Source organism: Pimephales promelas, chromosome 1 (genome assembly GCF_988280905.1).
Source record: "Pimephales promelas chromosome 1, fPimPro1.hap1.1, whole genome shotgun sequence".
Taxonomy (NCBI): domain Eukaryota; kingdom Metazoa; phylum Chordata; class Actinopteri; order Cypriniformes; family Leuciscidae; genus Pimephales; species Pimephales promelas.
Window position 1 is genome coordinate 47,674,212 of NC_142769.1, and position 20,938 is coordinate 47,695,149.

Here is a 20,938-nt window from a genome sequence, read left to right on the forward strand (position 1 = left end):
AAGAATATAAGTAACCAGACAGTATCTGGTCTCATTGACTTCCATAGTAGGAAAAAAAATATACTATGGAAGTCAATGAGACCAGAAACTGTCTGGTTACTGATATTCTTCTAAATAGCAGAAAATAGTCTGAATGGATTCAAGAACAGTAAAACTCAACTGTTTAACTCTGGGGGAGTTGTAAAATGAGCCCATTTCCCAAAACAAAAGTGGAGTATCCCTTTAAATTGGTGTTTACGTTGGGTTTTCTAAGGATCTGCCGGAGTGAGATGCCTCTCAGGTTTACCGTTTACCTGCACGGCCTTTTCCGATTCGCTTTTGGCTTGTTTTCCTTTCACCGTGTGGAACCTGTTTTCAGGAAACACGTTGAGCCTTGTCTGGGACTTTCAGTGAAGACAGAACAGTTATTTCAGGAGCAGGTTTAATCCATGATTTTGACACCGGGATGGTCTGTGTATGATGGACTGAGACGGTTTATCTAATGTTAAATGTGTTATAAAGCTACAGTGGACAGCTGTGAATATATTTTTGTAAGCCAGTAATCTGCTTTAGTGTGTGTGAATGACTGGTTGGTTTCCGGCCTCTCAATGAGCCTCGTTGCTTTAGCTGAGGCGGCACATTCCCTTTTATAATAACTTGTGTTTGTTTGTTTATGTGTGTGTGTGAGAGAGTCTTTTCATTTTTACAAATGTACACTTTTAGCTTGTGTTTATGTTCTGTAATTTACTCTTTAAAGCAGTGGGTTTGAATGTTTCAGGCTTGCCAAACATACTCTAGTCATCATATTACAGTACATCCACTGCTGAAAGCTTCAGTTTTTGTACAAATGTGTAACACATCCCCTTTTATTTTGTACAGTTTTCCTGGATTGTAAAGCCATCTCATTCAGGTCTGCTTGTGGCTCTTTCTGCCCGGAGGAACCGTTTGCTACAGGTAGATCGCAGTGGCTAAGATTAATAAACATGTTTACGTAAAAAAAATGTCGTAATTAGTGGTGTTTGCAAAGGTAAGTTACTATTGCGAATGCTTTGAACAAACCTCTAACTCAAAGTATTAAACTTCATGGGCGTGTAACTTCTCCCGTCCAGCATTTGTTCTGTGATATCATGCCGATTTCAACGCAATCATAGGCACTGAAGTTGTCTTAAGAAAAAAATATTGAAAATATAAAATTCTAAGACGTTTGTTAGGATGTTTCAAAGTGCAATTCTTGAAACATTTTGTTCGTTTTTTTTTTTGTTTTTTTTACAGCAGTGTATTACAAGAATTTCAATATAGACAAATTGTGTGAGGCATATTGGAAAGAAGTTATATTAAAGTAAATTTTAATTAAAAAATGATTTTTTTTATGTTACATTTTTTTTTTAAATCAAATTTTGAATGAAAAACAATCTTAACAAAAAAGTTAGCATTCTTAGTCACAATAAAATGGCGAATCATTTCCATATATTTACCTAAAGTCTGAGTTTAATTGATTATCGAAGAATAAAAAAAAGGTAGGGCGGTTTGTATTGGATGTGAGTGTTGATTGTGAAGGAGTCATTATGTGAACTTAGTGATTGTAAAAGTCGGACATGTCTCCAAAGATAAGTTATTTTCACTGGAAGATCAAGTTAATTATACATTGAACACAATAAAATCTGTAAAATGTAATTTGCAAAATAGACACAAAACTAAAAAAAACTTATTTTAAAGTGGTGGTATAACTCCCGTTTTTACAAGATGTAAAATAAGCCTCTGATGTCTCCAGAGTGTGTATGTGAAGTTTTAGCTCAAAATACCCCACAGATAATTTTTGTAGCATGGTTAAAATGGTTCCTTTTTGGGGATGAGCAAAAACACGTTTTGTGTGTGTCCCTTTAAATGCAAATGAGCTGCAGCTCCCGGCACAGAGGGCGGAGCTTCAAGAGCTCCTGTGTTAGCAGAAAATGTCTCCCTTTGCTTTGAACTTTTAGCGTTTTAATTTTGCAGATGTTGTGTATGCTCTTTAATACTTTGAGTTAGAAAACACAAACACATTTAGAACTACATATCTCTTATCTAAACCAACATACAAAATGTTCTTTAGCTGTGTCTGCATCTGAAGATTAGTTAGGATGTTGCTGTTCGCACGTCATGCGAGGAGGAAAAGCAAAGAGCGATGATGTGTTGAAGGTGTGACATTCAGCATTGACTGTCCGAGTCGAGAAAACGTCTGACTTTGTGGACGTTCAGCTGGGTGAATCTGCTTCATATGTGGGCGCAAATGGCTGGAAGTTGTCAAGTGTGACTAGAAGTTGTTGTTTGCTTTCTGTGTGGGTGAAAAGAGTTGAGAGTCATGAGGTTTGGCAAAGTTGTTTCCTCACAGGGATGAACAGAGGTTTTTTGATCAATCCCGCTTCAGATTATGGCCTTTCATCCAGACATTAATGCTTGCTACAAATGCAGTGATTCATGAGGATAACTGGTTGTTAGAGGGATGAAATAAGATAATTAGTTGAGTATCTTCATAAGAACGATGTAAGAGGTGATGAATACTGATTTGATGTAAATGGAGAATAAAAGCGGTCTATGTACTGAGCCCTGTGGCACTCCGGTGGGTATTTACTGTGGGTATTTATTTCACCAAGTACCAACCAATTAACAACTTTCCAATCAACCAATCAGATTTGAGGTACAAGTTTACAGTTTATGTCAAGTTTAGGCTTAGATCCAGGGTGATGTACTTAAACATCAGTGTTATTCACTTATCTCATCAGCTAGCATCATGGCAGCAACTTTTGCAAGGGCAAGCACCAATAATATTGCGTTTAGAAAATGTTAAAATCTGTGTTTGTTTTCTATTTTAAATAAATGTTTAATATGTAATTTTAATGTTTTAGTTTTGGGATTAATTTTTGATTTGATTTATCATTTTGGAATATTTCTGTTACATCGTTTTGGTTTCCAAATATCTGTGAGGTTCCATTTTGAGCATTATATTCCATTTTAGGCTCTTTGTATTGCACAAACTGTGACCCACAAATGAGCATGAACCCTGAAGCAAAACATCTCAAATGACTAGCGCAGTGGGAGGCTGCTCATAAAACACTTCCACACAATAAAACGCACACACACACACACACACACGCTGGCAGGCATCTTGTCTGAAATCTCTTGGATCAAATCATTCTTGAATGCTAAGCAGCGCGCAGTCTGTTGTTTTGTTGTCCATGTTGCTAAGCGACCATCAGCAAGTCAAAGGCTGAGAGAAAAGACAAATCCCGAAAGAAAATGAGACGTGGTTGAGGGCAGAAAATTGTGAGTTTTAACAACGAATCTCTGGTGCTTCTGTGGACCAAGGTTCAGTGTTTGTGAAGGCAAAATGTGGGACACGAGGTCTCTCGAGAAGATGGTGAACAGGACGACTCTGAGCACACAGAGAGTGCTCCACACACACATTCTGGGTGAGTGTAGTCTTAATACCACACAAACATCCTCTCTTCAAGCCTTCAGTAGCGCATACCAGGTCACATATAGGTTCCTCTCCGGTAGTGTAATCTGAATTCATGCCGAAGGGCAGAACATTCAGTGTCTCAGACAACCCGAGTAAAACTCGCAGCAAGCAGTGCCATCAACCTCCACACGTCCATGAGTTTTTATAGAGTTAGTATGGCCTACGGTTGCTAGGGTGTGGGACTCTGGTATTTACTACTGCAGAGTCTGCTGCTGGACTTTTGTAAATGAAAGAGGTCAAAAATGATACACAAGTTCATCCACAAAAAAAATATGAATATGTATTTGAGAGAAACAAAAATGTATGTAAGTTTAAAACTTAAAGGTATACACTCACCGAAAGGATTATTGGGAACACCATACTAATACTGTTTGACCCCCTTTTGCCTTCAGAACTGCCTTAATTCTATGTGGCATTGATTCAACAAGGTGCTGGAAGCATTCTTCCACCACATCCCAAAGATGCTCTATTGGGTTGAGATCTGGTGACTGTGGGGGCCATTTTAGTACAGTCAACTCATTGTCATGTTCAAGAAACCAATTTGAAGTGATTCGAGCTTTGGGACATGGTGCATTATCCTGCTGGAAGTAGCCATCAGAGGATGGGGACATGGTGGCCGTAAGGGGATGGACATGGTCAGAAACAATGCTCAGGTAGGCCGTGGCATTTAAACGATGCCCAATTGGCACTAAGAGGCCTAAAGTGTGCCAAGAAAACATCCCCCACACAATTACACCACCACCACCAGCCTGCACAGTGGTAACAAGGCATGATGGATCCATGTTCTCATTCTGTTTACGCCAAATTCTGACTCTACCATCTGAAATCGAGACTCATCAGACCAGGCGACATTTTCCCAATCTTCAACTGTCCAATGTTGGTGAGCTCTGTCAAATTGTAGCCTCTTTTTCCTATTAGTAGTGGAGATGAGTGGTACCCGGTGGGGTCTTCTGCTGTTGTAGCCCATCCGCCTCAAGGTTGTGTGTGTTGTGGCTTCACAAATGCTTTGCTGCATACCTCGGTTGTAACGAGTGGTTATTTCAGTCAAAGTTGCTCTTCTATCAGCTTGAATCAGTCGGCCCATTCTCCTCTGACCTCTAGCATCAACAAGGCATTTTCGCCCACAGGACTGCCGCATACTGGATGTTTTTCCCTTTTCACACCATTCTTTGTAAACCCTAGAAATGGTTGTGCGTGAAAATCCCAGTAACTGAGCAGATCCTGTCTGGCACCAACAACCATGCCATGCTCAAAATTGCTTAAATCACCTTTCTTTCCCATTCTGACATTCAGTTTGGAGTTCAGGAGATTGTCTTGACCAGGACCACACCCCTAAATGCATTGAAGCAACTGCCATGTGATTGGTTGATTAGATAATTGCATTAATGAGAAACTGAACAGGTGTTCCTAATAATCTTTTAGGTGAGTGTATTTCACCCAAAGTCTTAAAGGGATAGTTCACCCAAAAATGAAAAATGTTGGTCCAAACCTGTACTACTTTGGGTGAAGTATCTAACTATTTATGTTTCATGTCTATTATTAGATGTTTCTCCTGAAACTTCTTACACCATGTCTATACACCTGACACAATGGACACAATAAAATGACAAATGCAAATCCAGCAGATTCCAAACAGAAATACAAGAATAAAGGTCGTAACAATCCTGAAGCTACTACTGATACGAAGGACTGTTGCGATCTGCGTTTCTTGTATTTGTTCTATTGCGCTTTTTTCTCTCTCCCTTTTCTTTCTTGTTCTGTCTGATTTCTGATTTTTGTCCAATGATGGTGTGTACGATCGTCATTGGTTGTCCAGTCGATGCGTGGATTTACAGCGGTTGCTTTGCCGCGGACAGCTTCTTGCGACAACAGTTGTGTCTGGTTTCAACATGACATCATGACTTTTGCGTAAACATACACGCCACTTTCGAGTCAAGTGGCATGTTATCTCTACGCATTTTGAGCTATCCGCGTGTATGTCTACGCCATTAACGTCCGAGTGAGTCTGTACACGCCGTCAAATGTCCGCTCAAAACAAAGCAAAATTTAGATCTACATCTGGGGAGCGATCTTTTTTTTTCCTAGGATGGTAAGGGAACACTCATAAATGCCATTAAGCCCAGTGACGGTTGGGTTTAGGGACGGGGTTGAGGTAAGTCATATATTTATATATACAGTAATAACTTTAAGTCAACGGCGTTCATAAACATGCTGAAAAGCGATTATGCGTGTTGATAGCACGCCAAAAATGGAAATACGAACTGGCGTGTCATACACACGCTACTTCATGAGATCAGTCTGATCCAAGATGTCCATGTCTTTCTTTCCTCAGTCGAAAAGAAATTAAGGTTTTTGATGAAAACATTCCAGGATTTTTCTCCATATAATGGACTTCAATGGGAACCGGATGGTTCAAGGTCCAAAAGACAGTTAATAACAGTTTCAGATGCAGCTTCAAATGTCTTTAAACGACACCAGACGATGAATAAGGGTCTTATCATGCGAAACGATCGGTTATTTCAAAACTTATTCCAAAAATGTAACTTTTTTAAGCTAGCCTTGCTATATTCTATGAGGCGCATTTGCAACGTCACGTATTACGTAATTACGTTCAAAAGGTCACGGGCGACGTAGCCGAAAGTACAGAGTCAGTGTTTACAAGTTGAACGCATAGGTTGAATGTGCAAACTAACTCAAACACCGTTTACAAAAAAAGGAATTAAAAGGTAAAACAACGTTGTCGGACGATTTTGATTCTGTACTTCCGGCTACGTCGCCCGTGACCTTTTGAACGTAATTACGTATTACGTGACGTTACAAACGTGCCTCAGAGAATATATCAAGGCTAGCATTTGTCCTTAGAAAAGTTACATTTTTGGAATAAGTTTTGAAATAACCGATCGTTTCGCATGATAAGACCCTTATTCATCGTCTGGTGTCGTTTAAAGACATTTGAAGCTGCATCTGAAACTGTTATTAACTGTCTTTTGGACCTTGAACCGTTTGGTTCCCAGTGAAGTCCATTATATGGAGAAAAATCCTGGAATGTTTCCATCAAAAACCTTAATTTCTTTTCGACTGAGGAAAGAAAGACATGGACATCTTGGATGACATGGGGGTGAGTAAATTATCAGCAAAAGTTTTTTCAAAAGTGAACTAATCCTTTAAGGTCCTTGCAAATGTTTTCGCCAAATAGTTTTGCCTCCGAAACTTTTGTCCGGTCAAAAAAATTTTTTATTTTATGCATTATTTGCATTCGTAGCAAGCATTTCAAGAGGTGTTTTGACGATTCACAGGCACGGAATGACGAATACAAAAAAGTGAATACGAAGATTTAGGATAGATAAGAAGTCGACACAAATAAAACAACTGTTGACTTTAAGAATAAAACTGTACATGAACGTGGACAACATACTTGATATTTGGGGTAGCTCTTTACATTACAGACTTGGGTCTCTGAGCACAGTTTGAGATGTTTCTCTTCTGAAACTCTAGAAAGAGTCACGTGGCTCTTTTTCCACAGGAGGGACATGTGGAAAGACTTAAACCAAAGTTTTCGTTTGCTCTCTATTAAGCGTCCAGGATAAACGAGTGAGATATTAGAGATAACATTTATGGTTTTTATTTCCTATGTGCATCTTCCGTTTAAGATCTTCCGTTTATTTCATTTTTATACGATCATCGTAATCAGTTGCCACCTGTTGCAACCGCTGACTCTCATGCTAAAACCACTTCTTCTATCAGAACTAGGAGAACGGCTGTGTCCGTGGTCATCTCCCGACGCTAGAACAGACAACCACCTAAAATTGGCTCCAAACTTGGTCAATTCCCGACCTGCGATTGGACGGGAACAGCCCGACGCCCCCGTCGTGGAGGAATTCAAGCAGTTGGCAGAGGAGGAGAAACGTGCTGCCCTTAAACTCCAAGAGGAGGTGAATATTTGTAATCCTCAAGTGAACCGTGTCGAAAAAGTAATTAATAGAGACGTATTAGACTGCAACACTGTGTCTCCTGCAATTCAGAAAGCCATATTTCAGTCTCCAGGGAAGCAGTCTGGAGAGATTTGATTAGGACTTGATTAAAACTTTCTGATAAAAAGACTCTAATTCAACTTCTTTTTCCCTGTCCAGTAGCAGCAGCTTAATCCTCGCTGCGTCCGAGTGTCAGATTTAACGAATGATCCGGTTTCGACTCCAATGCCAGTAGCAGTCAAATCTTCGCCATTGTGTCGGAGAAATGAGAAGAGCTTTTGTAATAGGGTGTAATTGCTTGTGTAATTGCTCTCCAGGGAAAGCAAGCAGCAGCCAAACCCAAAGATGACTCCCCTCTTCATCAGCCCAGTACAGTTGCCCTGCCAACACTGATCATCCATCCATTTCTTCCTCTCCCTCCCCAACGCCATGTCTCTTTGTGTTCTCTCTACCTCTTTTCGCATTCACCCCAACACTTTCATCCTTCTCTGTCCTCCTCATCGGTTTTCAACCCTCTTCCTCTCGTTCACGTGTTCCCCAGAGTCTGCAGGCCCGGTTTCGGGAGGCCCTGCGAGCGAGGGACAGGCTGGAGGCTGAAATGAGGCGAGAGCTTCAGGCCGAGCTTCAGGCCCAGTTCAGAGCTCGTTGTGAAGGCCTGAAGGCTCAGATGGAGGAAGAGAAGGTCCAGGCCGTAGGGGAAGCCTGTGGGAAGCTGCGAGAACAGCTGAACAAAGAGGCAGAGGAGACCAGAGAGACAATAATACAAACCGTACGAGAAGAGACTCAGGTGTGTGCCTTTATTTTTGGATGTTTGATTCCCACAATTATAAACCAAATACAGTACATTGTGGTGAGGTCAGCTTCATAAGAGCACTTGTTTGGTATGTAAACATGTCGTTTTAGGGCAATAAAGTTACGTTTTAGGGCAATAAAGTGCTGCCGTCGTGACGTTAAAACACGGAAGACTAATTTGTCCCTCGAGATTTTCCTATGGGTTTTGATAATGGGGTAATAAGTAAAATAAGGTCTGTAGTAAACATGCAAAAGAAAATGATTGGACAATGTGCAATTTAGTTTGCAATAATGTCCGGCTGACTATATTATCATGCTTGTGCAGTAACGCATTTACTATGCAAATAAATATGTGGACCGCCTCTAGGCTTCCACTAACCAAATAGTTTTTTGGGGGGTTGTTTTGTCTAATAATTGTTTAATTACATTCCTCAAAACAGTAGGTTTCGCCTGTAACAATATTATATTAAATTGAGATGCATGGTGCCAGTTGCATCAAGAATCACTGAACATTTTACTGAGGATTGAAAGATTTCATAGAATTTCTGTAATTGAATGATCCCTCATAGAAGTAGGCACAACCAAAGAACCAAAAAAGAACCAAAAAACTGTACAAATCATAAATCATACACAATAAAGTATATGGTGAAGTAAAGTAAGCTTCACAGTAAAGTAAAGTAACCATAAACAATGGATGGAGAAGCATAGTTTACTGTAAAGCTGCATCTTAGTTTTGCTTACCTTGGAGAAGATGAATCGCACTTTGGCAATTGTGGTTTTTATGTTAGGGGAGAATATGGACGCGGTCATGGCTAGGGAAAAAAGGCCAATTTGGCTTGCCAATCTTGTAAATGGAGCTTGAGGTAAATAGTTTTGAGTTGCGTTGATACGCAATTTCATGTTGCATTATTATTGGCTAGTCAGTATGTTGTAGAAGCAAACACACGGTGAGAAGATCATGCTAAATTACTGAAACTGTCAGAAAAATATTGTAGGCTATCTTTGGTCGCAAGACCGCGACAACGGCCGTCGTTGAACCTCTCACTGTTTGACGTAGAACCACCGTTTGGGAGCCACGACAGAAATCAATATCCACGATAGGTCAACTTTCATTTGACAGCCCAAAATCATACAAAGTGTACGGGGCAATAAGGAAAAACAATCAACAGAACAGGGAACAGGTGTGTAACTTAGGCTATACACGGAAACGATTCTGAAGAGAAAACGCAAAAGCGGCGTTGCGTTATCAGTTTTTATTCTGCGTTTAGACGAGCGTTTTGGGTGGGAAATCCGCGTGCAGATGGTGACGCAAAAGTGTGTGAAATTCAATGTAGTATGCACTTCAGGTGGCTAAGAGTGCATAAACAACACCAAGTCCGCGTGCCTGCGCACAACCTTCACTGTCAAGCAAACTTTGGCGTTTTTACCTTTTTTACACAGGAACGCGGCGGTGTGGAGCGTTTTTAAGATTTCCACTCTGGAGGGTGGTTTAAACTTTTTTTTTTTTTTTTTTTTTTTTTTTGCGTTTTTAAGCCTCAAAAACGCCGTCGCCGTGTAAACGAAAGGCACATCCGATAAAATATTTTTACGTTTTCACCCGGAATCGTTCTCGTGTAAACGGGGCTTAAACCACCCTTTCAGACAAGACAACACGCTGGGGTGTAAAGTAACGAATTACAAATACTCACGTTACTGTAATTAAGTAGTTTTTTTCAGAAATTGTACTTTTTTGAGTAAGTTTAAAATTGTGTAATTTTACTTTTACTTGAGTACATTTTAAGTGATGTATCGGTACTTTTTCTCCGCTATTTTCCTTCTGTTTGTGGCCGTTACTCGTTACATGCTTGTTTTAATTTTATTTTTATCCATCAACGTGATTGGATCGAGTAATCGGTCTCGTGACTGTCATCAATTCAAATTAAGCATAGAAAACTTACCGCCTATTCCTGCTCGTGACTGCTGTGGAAGTGCATTCTTCACGCATCAATTCAATCCAGATATCAGCGTCTTCCTCTAATATGCTAAGGTAGCCTACATTTCACATTTCTGCTTAATATGATATTTATATAGGCTGGCCTGTCTACATGGCCAAACATTTGGTCTGAGGTTGGGGGTATTGCGAGACGAGTTCATAATGCGGTGAATTCCCGCTCCCATTTCCTTCACTATAGAGACGCGCGTCACGATCTGTGCACTGCCGCGTCTCGCGCTCGCCATGCCGCCAGATTCAGAATCAGTGCACCATGTCGTTAACTTGAACTGCATTTCTTAAAAAGAAATTAGCACAGCTCGTTAATAAACAGCGTTTTTTTTATTGATCCATTATATGATCCGTCTTCATTTGGCAAGCGCAGTTGCGCAAAAACATTTTTCATGCTGAACTTTTTTTTTTTTGTGGATGCTGCTGATAAAACTAGCCGAGACTTCAGAGACAAAGTGTGTTTGTTTCTTTTGTAAAAGTTTCCTGGATATAACTTCCCTATTTAATGCACGATTTTCCTTACAAATTATATTAACATTACAGTGTGAGTAAATGTAGCCGTGTAAAATGTAAGGGATGATGCCACCCTTCTAGAACAATGCATTTACGTTTAAATTGCAACATATTTATTAATAGCATGGAATAAAAGTGTGTAATTATTAGTGTTAGCTCACTATCTTAGCCTTTTTCAGTGCATTAGTTGCGGTAATCTGATAATATTAGTGATTCTCATTTATCAAAACACTAACATTGGTACCGTTTTGGAGAGAAATTGGGTATTTTTTTATTTTATTTAAGCCATCTCTTGGTGTGTGATGCTGAACTATCATATGAGTTTCTAAAGGTTTTTGAATTCTTTGCACAGTTATGAATATTGATATTTTATGTGCAACAATAACATGCTCAGGCCCAGTGGCTTTTCGCCTAATTTTAAATGCTTTCCAAATAATATGATTTAAATGGTCATGAGTGTACTGATTTGATGCATTTTAAAAAGATGGATGATAGATATTCTTCAATCTTTCTTACAAAGAACAAAATATTTGAATTCCAGTATGTGCATTTTTTTAATTTATAAATTGTAGTGCACAGTGTTTATTATAAGGGTTAGAATCCGCACCTCAGTACTCACTACTCACTACTCTTGAGTACTTTTAAATAAGCTACTTTTTTACTCTTACTCAAGTAGTTTTTTGGACAAGTACTTTTTACTCTACTCACACTACATTTTTTGGAATGTAATGGTACTTTTACTTGAGTATGTTTTTTCAGTACTCTTTCCACAATATAGCTGTAGCCTACATGACTGAATGATGTGCAGTGAAAATATCCAAAGTGCTAGATTTATTTAAGAATTATGATGCAATTATTGATTAACTGACTAACGACTGATTGATATACTAATATATGAGCCACTGTTTAAAGAAACAAGTGATTCATTCTTCTCCTTGCCTTCCTCTGTGTGTCAGGAGTGTGTGAGGAGGTGTGTGCAGGACGCCGAGAGAAGTGTTCGTGAGGAGTGTGACATGAAAGCAGAAGGAGAGAAACGGCTCCTACAGGACAGACATGAACGAGAGATATCCGAGCTACAAAACAGGCAAAAACACACATGAAACTCCCCTCCTGCTCAGCCCAGATTCCTGTCGTGATGCATCTCAGCTCTTTCTTCTCCTCACCTTTTGTACATTTCATCAGTTTCTCTCTCTGTATCTTTCTGCCCTCTCCCTTTTCTACAGGAACCCTAGAATTTATAGATTTTGTTTCTGTCACCATCAACGCTGCCTCTCCACTTCCTTGTAATAATATTTTGAAGTGGTGCATGTGTGTGTGTTCCAGGCTCCAGCAGCTGCGAGACAGTCTGGAGCAGGCCTGCAGGGAGAGCACTCACTATGAAGCCGAGTTTAAGGTCAGCCCCTGTAATGAGGTCATCATGAATAAATGAACAGCTCTAAAACGGGACCTGCTCGAATCCAGCAGCATCTGCAACTAAATGACAGAATAACAGAGCTCTCTCTCTCCTCCCCGAGCCAGATCCTCCTCTGACGTTTGGTTCTCGCTGACACTTTCTCCGCCATTGGCTGTTTTCTCTGTTAGCGAATCCGGTACTTTTTACTCTTTTATGAGTACTGTGATTTCAGACATACTTCTTTTGTCACATGCTGATTTTTGCCTACTGTATAGTAGGGAAGCATGCGATTTCGGAAACAGCCTCTAAGTCAAAAAATTTAAGTGTAACATGTGACCATGGAGCGTTTTGTCTTCGGCATCTTCATTAATCCCCTCGCTATCAGACGTTCCGCGAGTCTCCTATCATATTGATAACGGCTCCCTGATGCCATAGTGTGACTGGATGTCTAACAATGGAAATCTTCAAGGAGTAGTTCACTTTTGAAAAAAACGTTTGCTGATAGTTTACTCACCCCCATGTCATTCGAGATGTCCATGTCTTTCTTTCTTCAGTCGAAAAGAAATTAAGGTTTTTGATGAAAACATTCCAGGATTTTTCTCCATATAATGGACTTCAATGGGAACCAAACGATTCAAGGTCCAAATGAAAAAAACAAAAAACTAAGTTTAAGTTTTATAAGCACAAATGCTCGCCTTGCTCTGTTCTGTGATGCCTTCGTAACTCTCCTGTTCGAACTCGTTCATTAAAATGAATAAATCTTTTTCTGAGTCAATTCGTTCATTTCGTTCATTGAACCAAATGACTCGAACAAAGATTTGTTCATTTTGATGAACGAGTTTAAACCGGAAAGTCACGAAGGCATCACAGAACAGAGCAAGGCGACCATTTGTGCTTATAAAACTTAAACTTTGTTATTTATTTATTAAATGAGCGATCGTTTCGCTTGATAAGACCCTTATTCATCATCTGGAATCGTTTAAAGCCCTTTGAACAGTTTGTAGTTTGCACTGAAACTCTCATTTGGACCTTGAACCGTTTGGTTCCCATTGAAGTCCATTATATGGAGAAAATCCTGGAATGTTTTCATCAAAAACCTTCATTTCTTTTCGACTGAAGAACGAAAGACATGGACATCTTGGATCTAAATTATTAGCAAAAGTTTTTTAAAGTGAACTACTCCTTTAATGCAGGTCTCAAAGTTAAGTCAAATTCAAATGTAATACCTAGTGTGGAGTGGTTGGTAACACATTACATCTGCACTTCACTAGATCGCCCTCAGTGATGCAATTCTGGAATCAGGCCTGGTTCCTCCCTGACATAATAAACAACAGTGCTGACATGTGACCTTTGGCTTGAGGACGTTTCCATCTTTGGGCATTATGAAGAATCCACCTGTTTAAATAACAGCATCTGTCGAACTGGCATTGAACCAGCATGTTGATGTGCTTGTGTTCCTCTTTCAGAAGGTGCAGGCGAGCTACATGCGGTTCGTGGACCTGACCGACTCCTCCCTCCACTCGGATTACCTGCTGAAACCCCGCAGGCTGGGGAGAGAGCCAGGACTCGTGGACACTGCGACACAGACCGATGATGAGATCCCCCCTCCTCTGTGATCTGCGCACAGTGTCTGTCTGGGTATTTAACAGTGTCCCGCAGTGAGACTTTGTCTTTAAGCATCGTTTTCCAATTATATCGTACTTTGAATATGTATTTGATGCACCACAGGTTGAAGTGAACTACAAAAGCTTCTTCTGTTGAACACACAAGAGGATATTTTGAAGAATGTTGATAATCAGACAGACGATATCCGTCGATTTTCATAGTAGGGAAAAAATACTTCAAAATCCATTCTTCAAAATCCCTTTTGTGTTCAACAGAAGAAACTACAGGTTTGGAACAACATGATGATGAGTAAAGGACGACAGCATTTTCAATTTCGGGACGGGTGATGTATCACTTTTAAAAAATTATGAAAACCTTTACTCACTTGCCTTAATAATGTATCCTCCTTGGTCCCGAGGTAGGAAACATGTTAACTGTTGCATATTAAATTAAAAAACCATGTAATTGGTTTGTAAGTAAGTAACTAAAATTTATTTATATAGCACATTTCACAGAAAAATCACAAAGTGCTTCACAATAAAAGAGGAATACACAACATTAATAAAAACATTACAAAACATGATCCAAGTAACCAATGCAAATATACATGTATATATATATATATATATATATATATATATACACACACACACACAAATATATATATACATAGATATATATACACACAGTATATACCCATCCATACACATACACATGTACAGTATATACAAACCTAAACAAACAGAAATACACATCAGACCGGCTAAACGCCCTAGTCTGTGTACTTTTGAAAATGAAATACAAACATATCATATCATAATGTTTTGAAAAGGGTGTACAGCACATACTCTGTTGAACTAACATGTTTATCAGATCAAATATTGATATATAATTATGCATATTTAATACCCTAATTAGTCTTTTTTACATTAGAGTGTGATTGACACTACTGATGAACAACACATCAAATATGTAATAATTTCCTGGAGCAGCTTACATTGTTTTTGTTAGTCATATTTTAATAACATTAAGATACAATGTGACTAATGTTACTCACTGAATCCAGATGACATCAAAATTTCACTTGAAATTGTTGTATTAAGAATACTTAATTGCCTTTTTTTCTATGATTATAAATATGCACAAATATTACAGAAAAAAATACAATGTATAAGTAAATGTAAACAAATGTATCTTTTTACTAGACATTATCAACTGCTCTATATATGAATAAATGAATGTAATGGCGCTTAAACAAAACGAAAAAATGTATTAACATCACATAAAATTGATGTGGCTGTCCAAATGAGTGTTGTGATTTGGTGTGTGAGTGGACTGTAGTATCATTCCTTGGCCGCTGGGTGTCAGTGTAAGCAAGGCTTTAGTCCTCCGTTCACACGCCTCGGGTCCCATCAGCAGCAGCAGCGCTTAGTTCATAGTACACTTCTTAATTGTTGTTTTCAGATGAAATAGACAGGCATACAAACACAGTTAATTGCCGCTTTTTCACATAGCCTTCGTAGAATGCTGAAAATCATTCCAGTTTCAAATGGACGGTAGAGATACTATTGATTAAACAAGCTCTTTATCGGCTTCATATCTTACTAAGCTTGTCATTAGTGTCGTTACCACCAGCATGAAATGTTATTACATGCACCGTTACCAGCGAGTGCGCCGGGGGCGCTGTGGCTCCGTAAGCCGTCGCTTCTGAACGCACAGCGGTGATCGGTGTGATCGGCTGATTCACGATCATCATTTCAAACGGAAAAGAAGGAGTCACAAAATGTGTGTTCAGCGACTTATTATTTATTTATAGGTATAGACTATGGAGAATTACGTGAGCATTGGGAAATATGTCTGCATGCTTGGTATATGGATGTGTTCATGACTGGTGATGTGGTTTAATAGCACCTCTACATGCGGAAAAACAAATCCCCCAAAGAAAAATCCGCTCCGTTAGCGCGCACTCCAGCCGGAAGATGGGATTTTTCTTATTCGAGCGCACCCCCCACCCCCCTATCTCTCTCTCTCTCTCTCTCTCTCTCTCTCTCTCTCTCTCTCTCTCTCTCTCTCTCTCTCTCTCTCTCTCTCTCTCTCTCTCTCTCTCTCTCTCTCTGTGCCTCTATGGCAAGCCGTTTAGACTTTTATTGATTCCCAGGGTATGCATTTTTGATATCAGAAAAGATTTCTATTAGGTAGGCTACAATGTCAAGTTTTGACATCAGGAATAACATTTCAACTAGTAAACTTTTTAATTTTTTATATCGATAATGATGTCATCACTCGCAAAAATACAAATTCATGATATCAAGAATTACATTTCAACTAGTAAAAACTATATTTCTTGATGTCTATAATTATGTTTTAACTAGTCTGGCATTCAAATTCAATTGTTGATATCAAAAATTGATTTCTTACTACTATAATTACATGGTTACTAGTGCAAATATCTGTTCTTGATATCAACAATTGAATTGCTAATAGTAAAAAAATTAAATCAATAATTCAATTGTCACTATAGTGACCAAGTTAATTTCTGATATCATGAATGTTATTTTTTACTAAGAAAGCCATTTTAGATATCTGATTAAATTACTCCTAATTACTGATATCGGAAATACATTTTTCAGATATCAGAAATAACAAATGTAACATGTTGGAATACATTTACAGATATCAAGAATTAACATTTCAACTAGTGAAAATCAAGTTCTTGATATCAGGAATTTGTTTTTGTTTTTTTTACTAGTAACATATTTATTAATGTTGAAACAATTCTGATATTTACCAGTAATAATTGTATTTCTAATTTGTGAAACTGGTATTTCAACTAGTAAGAAATACATTCTTGATATCAACAAATGAATTTGAATGAGAGCTAATGGTGGCGTTTAACTAGTGAAAATACAATATTTTTACTAGTTAATTCGCACTTCCGTGAGCTGATGACGTTGTTGATATCACGAATTATTAGCATTTTTACTATTGATGATATCAAGAATTCATATCCTGGGGATGAATAAAAGTTAAAACGGCTTGCCATACTGCTCTCTCGCTCTCGCTCTCTCTCTCTCTCTCTCTCTTTCTCAAACAACTCAGTCTGTCAGTGTGCGCCGAGCGTTAGGAACAAGTCTCACTAGTCGGATTTGTAGCCAGTGAGAGAGACACATCGAGAGAATCTAAGCAGGACAGACGAGAAATGAACTATCTAATGACTTGCCACATTCGCAAATACCCTGCAACCGAAACCCATGAATAAGGATTGCAACATTTTTCCTCCCTGGAAAATCTGGCAATAATTTGTAAATTAGTTTTCATGCTTGCTTGTAATTTGCATTAATTAGTTTAGCCATTTTCCCCCCACGTTAATTATCTGGATTGCAACATTTCATTTGTGTGTATGCGGAATTACTGGAATCTCAGAGGCAAGCAGGAAAATCCAGTGGGAGAACTAGAGGTGAGGAAGAGAAACAGCGAGATCTGTCCAGCATCAACATGTTCTTCTGAAGAGGAAACCATCCAAACCATCATCCATCACATTCCCGTCCTACTTCGTCGGGGAAACAGAATGAAGTGGGAGTGAAAGGGAATAGGAAAGATTGGTCCAGCCTAAACGCCTTGGGGAAAAAATAAGCATCGGGAATTTTTGGAAAAGTAAACTCTTTGCGAGCAAAACGGCTGTGGGAATTGAATTGCGCAGGAGTTTCGTCCACGAGCGACTTTCCCCCAAAGACCCTGCTTAAATCCACTTAGACTGCACCTTTGTTTGATCTAATCTCCCCGTGTTTCGCAGATATCCATGCAGGCTCCCCAAACACGTTGTTCCTGAATCACACTGACGGATTCACCTGAACGCTTTGTTCCGAGAGTCCTAGAGATCTCCATCCTCTGGGAGAGTATCCCACACAGATTTGATGGGAGTAAACAGAAGGAATTCGGGATTTCAAATGGCGAGTCGAGGCTGTGAAAATGGATTGGGAATTCTGCTGATGTTCTTAGTGGATTTACTCGGGATCACAGCGACCAACATGGAGCCCATCTACTGGAATTCCTTGAACAAAAGGTAAGAGCCGCAACTAAAGGCATTGGGCACGGCGTTTATTCCCATTTATTTAAGAAGAGCTTTGCGTTGGAGACACTCAAATCGCCTCGTGTTTTCGAAACAAATCGTTGAAGGACGGCTTTGAAATGTCTCTCACAGGAGGGAAAGAAAGCTGTTAAGCGCTATTACACCGACAAGACCCTTAGTGGATAATCACTAGTCTGCAGAAGTTACGAGCATCAATGTCGCCAGACTAATAAATGCCACATTTCATTGACGGTGAGCGTTGAGGAATTTTACGACAGTTAGCCGCCGCTGTTTATTATTTCCCTGCCTCTCCTTCAGATACGCTCCAGTTGGATTGGCATGAGTTTTAGTTGCTCAACACCAAGCATTTTTTTCGCCTAAACAATGTAATCTTTGTGGAAATGTTCTTGCTGAACTTGTGAGAACGTGCTCGGGACTATTTTTAGTCACCAACTTTGAACTTTCTCTTCTTGTCAAGAGCATGGTCGACAAAATATGTTCTGGCAAAGTGGTAAACTTTCACTTTTCGTGACCCCTATATAAAAATATACATGGTTATCAAAAGCCTCTCACTTTCATTTAGCCTAGTAAACTCAGTCTCCGTGTATACTCGAACTTTATAACGTTTGAGCCTACAACTCAAGTTTTAAACGAAATTGAACACAACTGGTGGACTATCTGCTGTCAAGACTGTTAAAACAAAAGAAGGTGTCGGTTTTCACTCTTGTCCGACACCTTCCAGTGGACTAGTTAGCGTAGACACCTGAAGTGAAAAGTTTTACACGAAAGTGTTAACTTTAGATGGTCAATCAGTCCCGTTTCGCACTGCAAAATTTATTACTCCAGTCACGGAGGTGACACGATTTCCCATGCCGCAGGAAGGAATACTGGACAATTTACGATTAGATTTCTCGTGTATTGGTAAATAAGGGGGAGGTTTCTGCAACCCAGCAACTGCGAATTCATTTAGTGGGGAGCCAAAGAAACCAATGCAAGCTGCGTGTCCGGCACATAAACGACGATTTATGGCTGAGCAGACCCCTTTCTTTCTTTCGCCCTTCTGTCATTACTGGGCTTGTTTAAATGGACACCCGGCGTCGTGGGAGCACTTGTGTGCCCGGTCTAAATCGGTATGTGGGTTATGAGGGGCTATTAGTGGTGCCACGAGCTCTTGAAAGACGAATAGGTTTTTAATGCGTCCATGTGGCGCATATACCGGGCTCTGCGCTTCAACAGATGCTGCTGGGGGGTGGAGGGGGTTTATTCTGTCCCAGTGGCCGTTGGCAGACGCTCTTAATGAGGGTTCTTGTCGGTGTTGCTTGTGTTAATCTAGCAGGGGTTTGAGGGAACTCATTTGAAGCGGGTGCGCGCGCAGGTGGGGTGTGTGTGAACGCGCGTTTTCTACTTGACCTTTACCTGGGAGTGAGACGCAACACATCTAATCGTTTTTAACCAATTCAATCAATTGTAATCGATGTAAGTCGATTTAAAGCGATCAACAGTAGGTGGTGGTTTTCTCACGGCTTTATTTGCACTTTAAATGTTTTGAATTCGCTTCATGTCACCGTGGAAAGGCTCACAATGGCATTTTGTTCGATTATCATAGTTGATGTAAGTAGGCTATTGTAGCCTATAGCAATTACTGGTAGATTGAAATGTTTGTTTCCCCTGCTAGGCTAACGACATTTGTTTGCTAGCTAATGCTTATAGCAAATGTAGCCTACCAATAATGCTGACGATGCACAAACACTTTTATTGGCTTACTCAGTTACAATCGAAAAATTAAATCAGTAATGTAATTTCTGACATTCCATTGAATTGGCAAATGAAGCAGCGGCTCATGTCATAAATCTCAATTAGCCAAATATCGGCAGATTAATCTATAATCCTAATATTTAGGCTAATTAACAGTATTAACTCTTTCCCCGCCATTGACGGAAATTTCCATCTTTATGAGAACGTTTTTGATGGAAATTTTCGGCTTTCCACGTTTTCGCTGTTATACTAGGGGGGCGCTATGATGACACATCTTCTGAAAGAGTACTGAATCTCCTGATCAAAAGACATGCGAAGAAGACGCACAAACAAGCAATGTCAAATGTAATCATTGGCATATGTAAAATAACACATCCTCAACTTAAAAAAAGCATATTCAAAACTGCCTAATGTTACCGAATAAATGTTGAAGACCTACTCTGTGCAAGACCTACTCCAACTGTTTTTATTTTCATCCTGATCCTGAATCTGATCCAGTCTTTGAAAAAAACACATTTTCTCAGCCTTTTGCCCGAAATGTTGCTTTTTTTTAATGAAACTTACCCAATGAAACTTAAACAATGTATGTTTCGATACATACGACAAAATATAATGGGGGAAATGAAAATTGTGTAATATCTTGCAACTTTTAAGAACACACTAGTGGAGAAAGAGTTAAGCACTATAATAAATGGCATATTAAGTTATGGTCTTGTTTATTTGTAAGTCACTCTCATTGTGTTACCCACTGTAATGTACCGTGTGTTTTCTTGAGGCCCTGTTTACACGAGAACGCTCACGGGTGAAAACGTAAAAATATTTTATCGGATGTGCCTTTCGTTTACACGGCGACAGCGTTTTTGAAGCTTAAAAACGCAAAAAAGTGAAACCATCCTCCAGAGTGGAAATCTTAAAAACGCTCCACCGCCGCGTTCCCGTGTAAACGGTAAAAACGCAAAAGTCTGCTTGACAGTGAAGGTTGTACGCAGGCGCGTGGACTTGGTGGTTTTGTAGTATGCACTCCTAGCCGCCTGGAGTGCATACTACATTGAATTTCACACACTTTTGCATGCAGATTTCCCACCCAAAACGCTCATCTAAACGCAGAATAAAAAGTGATGACGCAACACCACTTTTGCGTTTTCTCTTCAGAATCGTTTCCGTGTAAACATAGCCTGACACTCTAAAAATGCTGGGCTGTTTTAACCCAACCTTGGGTCAAATATGGACGAATCCAAACGTTGGGTTAAAATGTAATTAAAAAATGTAACCCAATGGCTTGTTTGTCCATATTTTACCCAAAGTTGGGTTAAAACAACCCAGCAATTTTTAGAGTGTCAGACTATGTTTACATTGAAACGATTCTGAAGAGAAAACGCAAAAA

General features: G+C 39.5%; 2 protein-coding genes across 2 annotated transcripts in view; both read left to right on the forward strand.

The window, feature by feature from the left end:
* The first annotated feature begins 3,111 nt into the window (after nt 1-3,111).
* Nucleotides 3,112-15,046, forward strand: LOC120469395 (uncharacterized). Its single transcript, XM_039658361.2, has 6 exons — nt 3,112-3,425; nt 7,220-7,407; nt 7,988-8,233; nt 11,689-11,816; nt 12,056-12,125; nt 13,592-15,046. Exons 1-6 carry the CDS (start codon nt 3,344-3,346, stop codon nt 13,739-13,741), a joined length of 864 nt encoding a protein of 287 aa, XP_039514295.1. The 5' UTR covers nt 3,112-3,343; the 3' UTR covers nt 13,742-15,046.
* Nucleotides 15,047-16,821: 1,775 nt separating this feature from the next.
* The window catches only part of efnb3b (ephrin B3b), a 108,436-nt gene continuing 104,319 nt past the window's right edge, over nt 16,822-20,938 (forward strand). Inside the window, exon 1 of the mRNA XM_039659712.2 lies at nt 16,822-17,793. Coding sequence (XP_039515646.1) covers nt 17,645-17,793 — 149 coding nt within the window. The 5' untranslated portion in view covers nt 16,822-17,644. The remainder of the gene's footprint in view (nt 17,794-20,938) is intronic.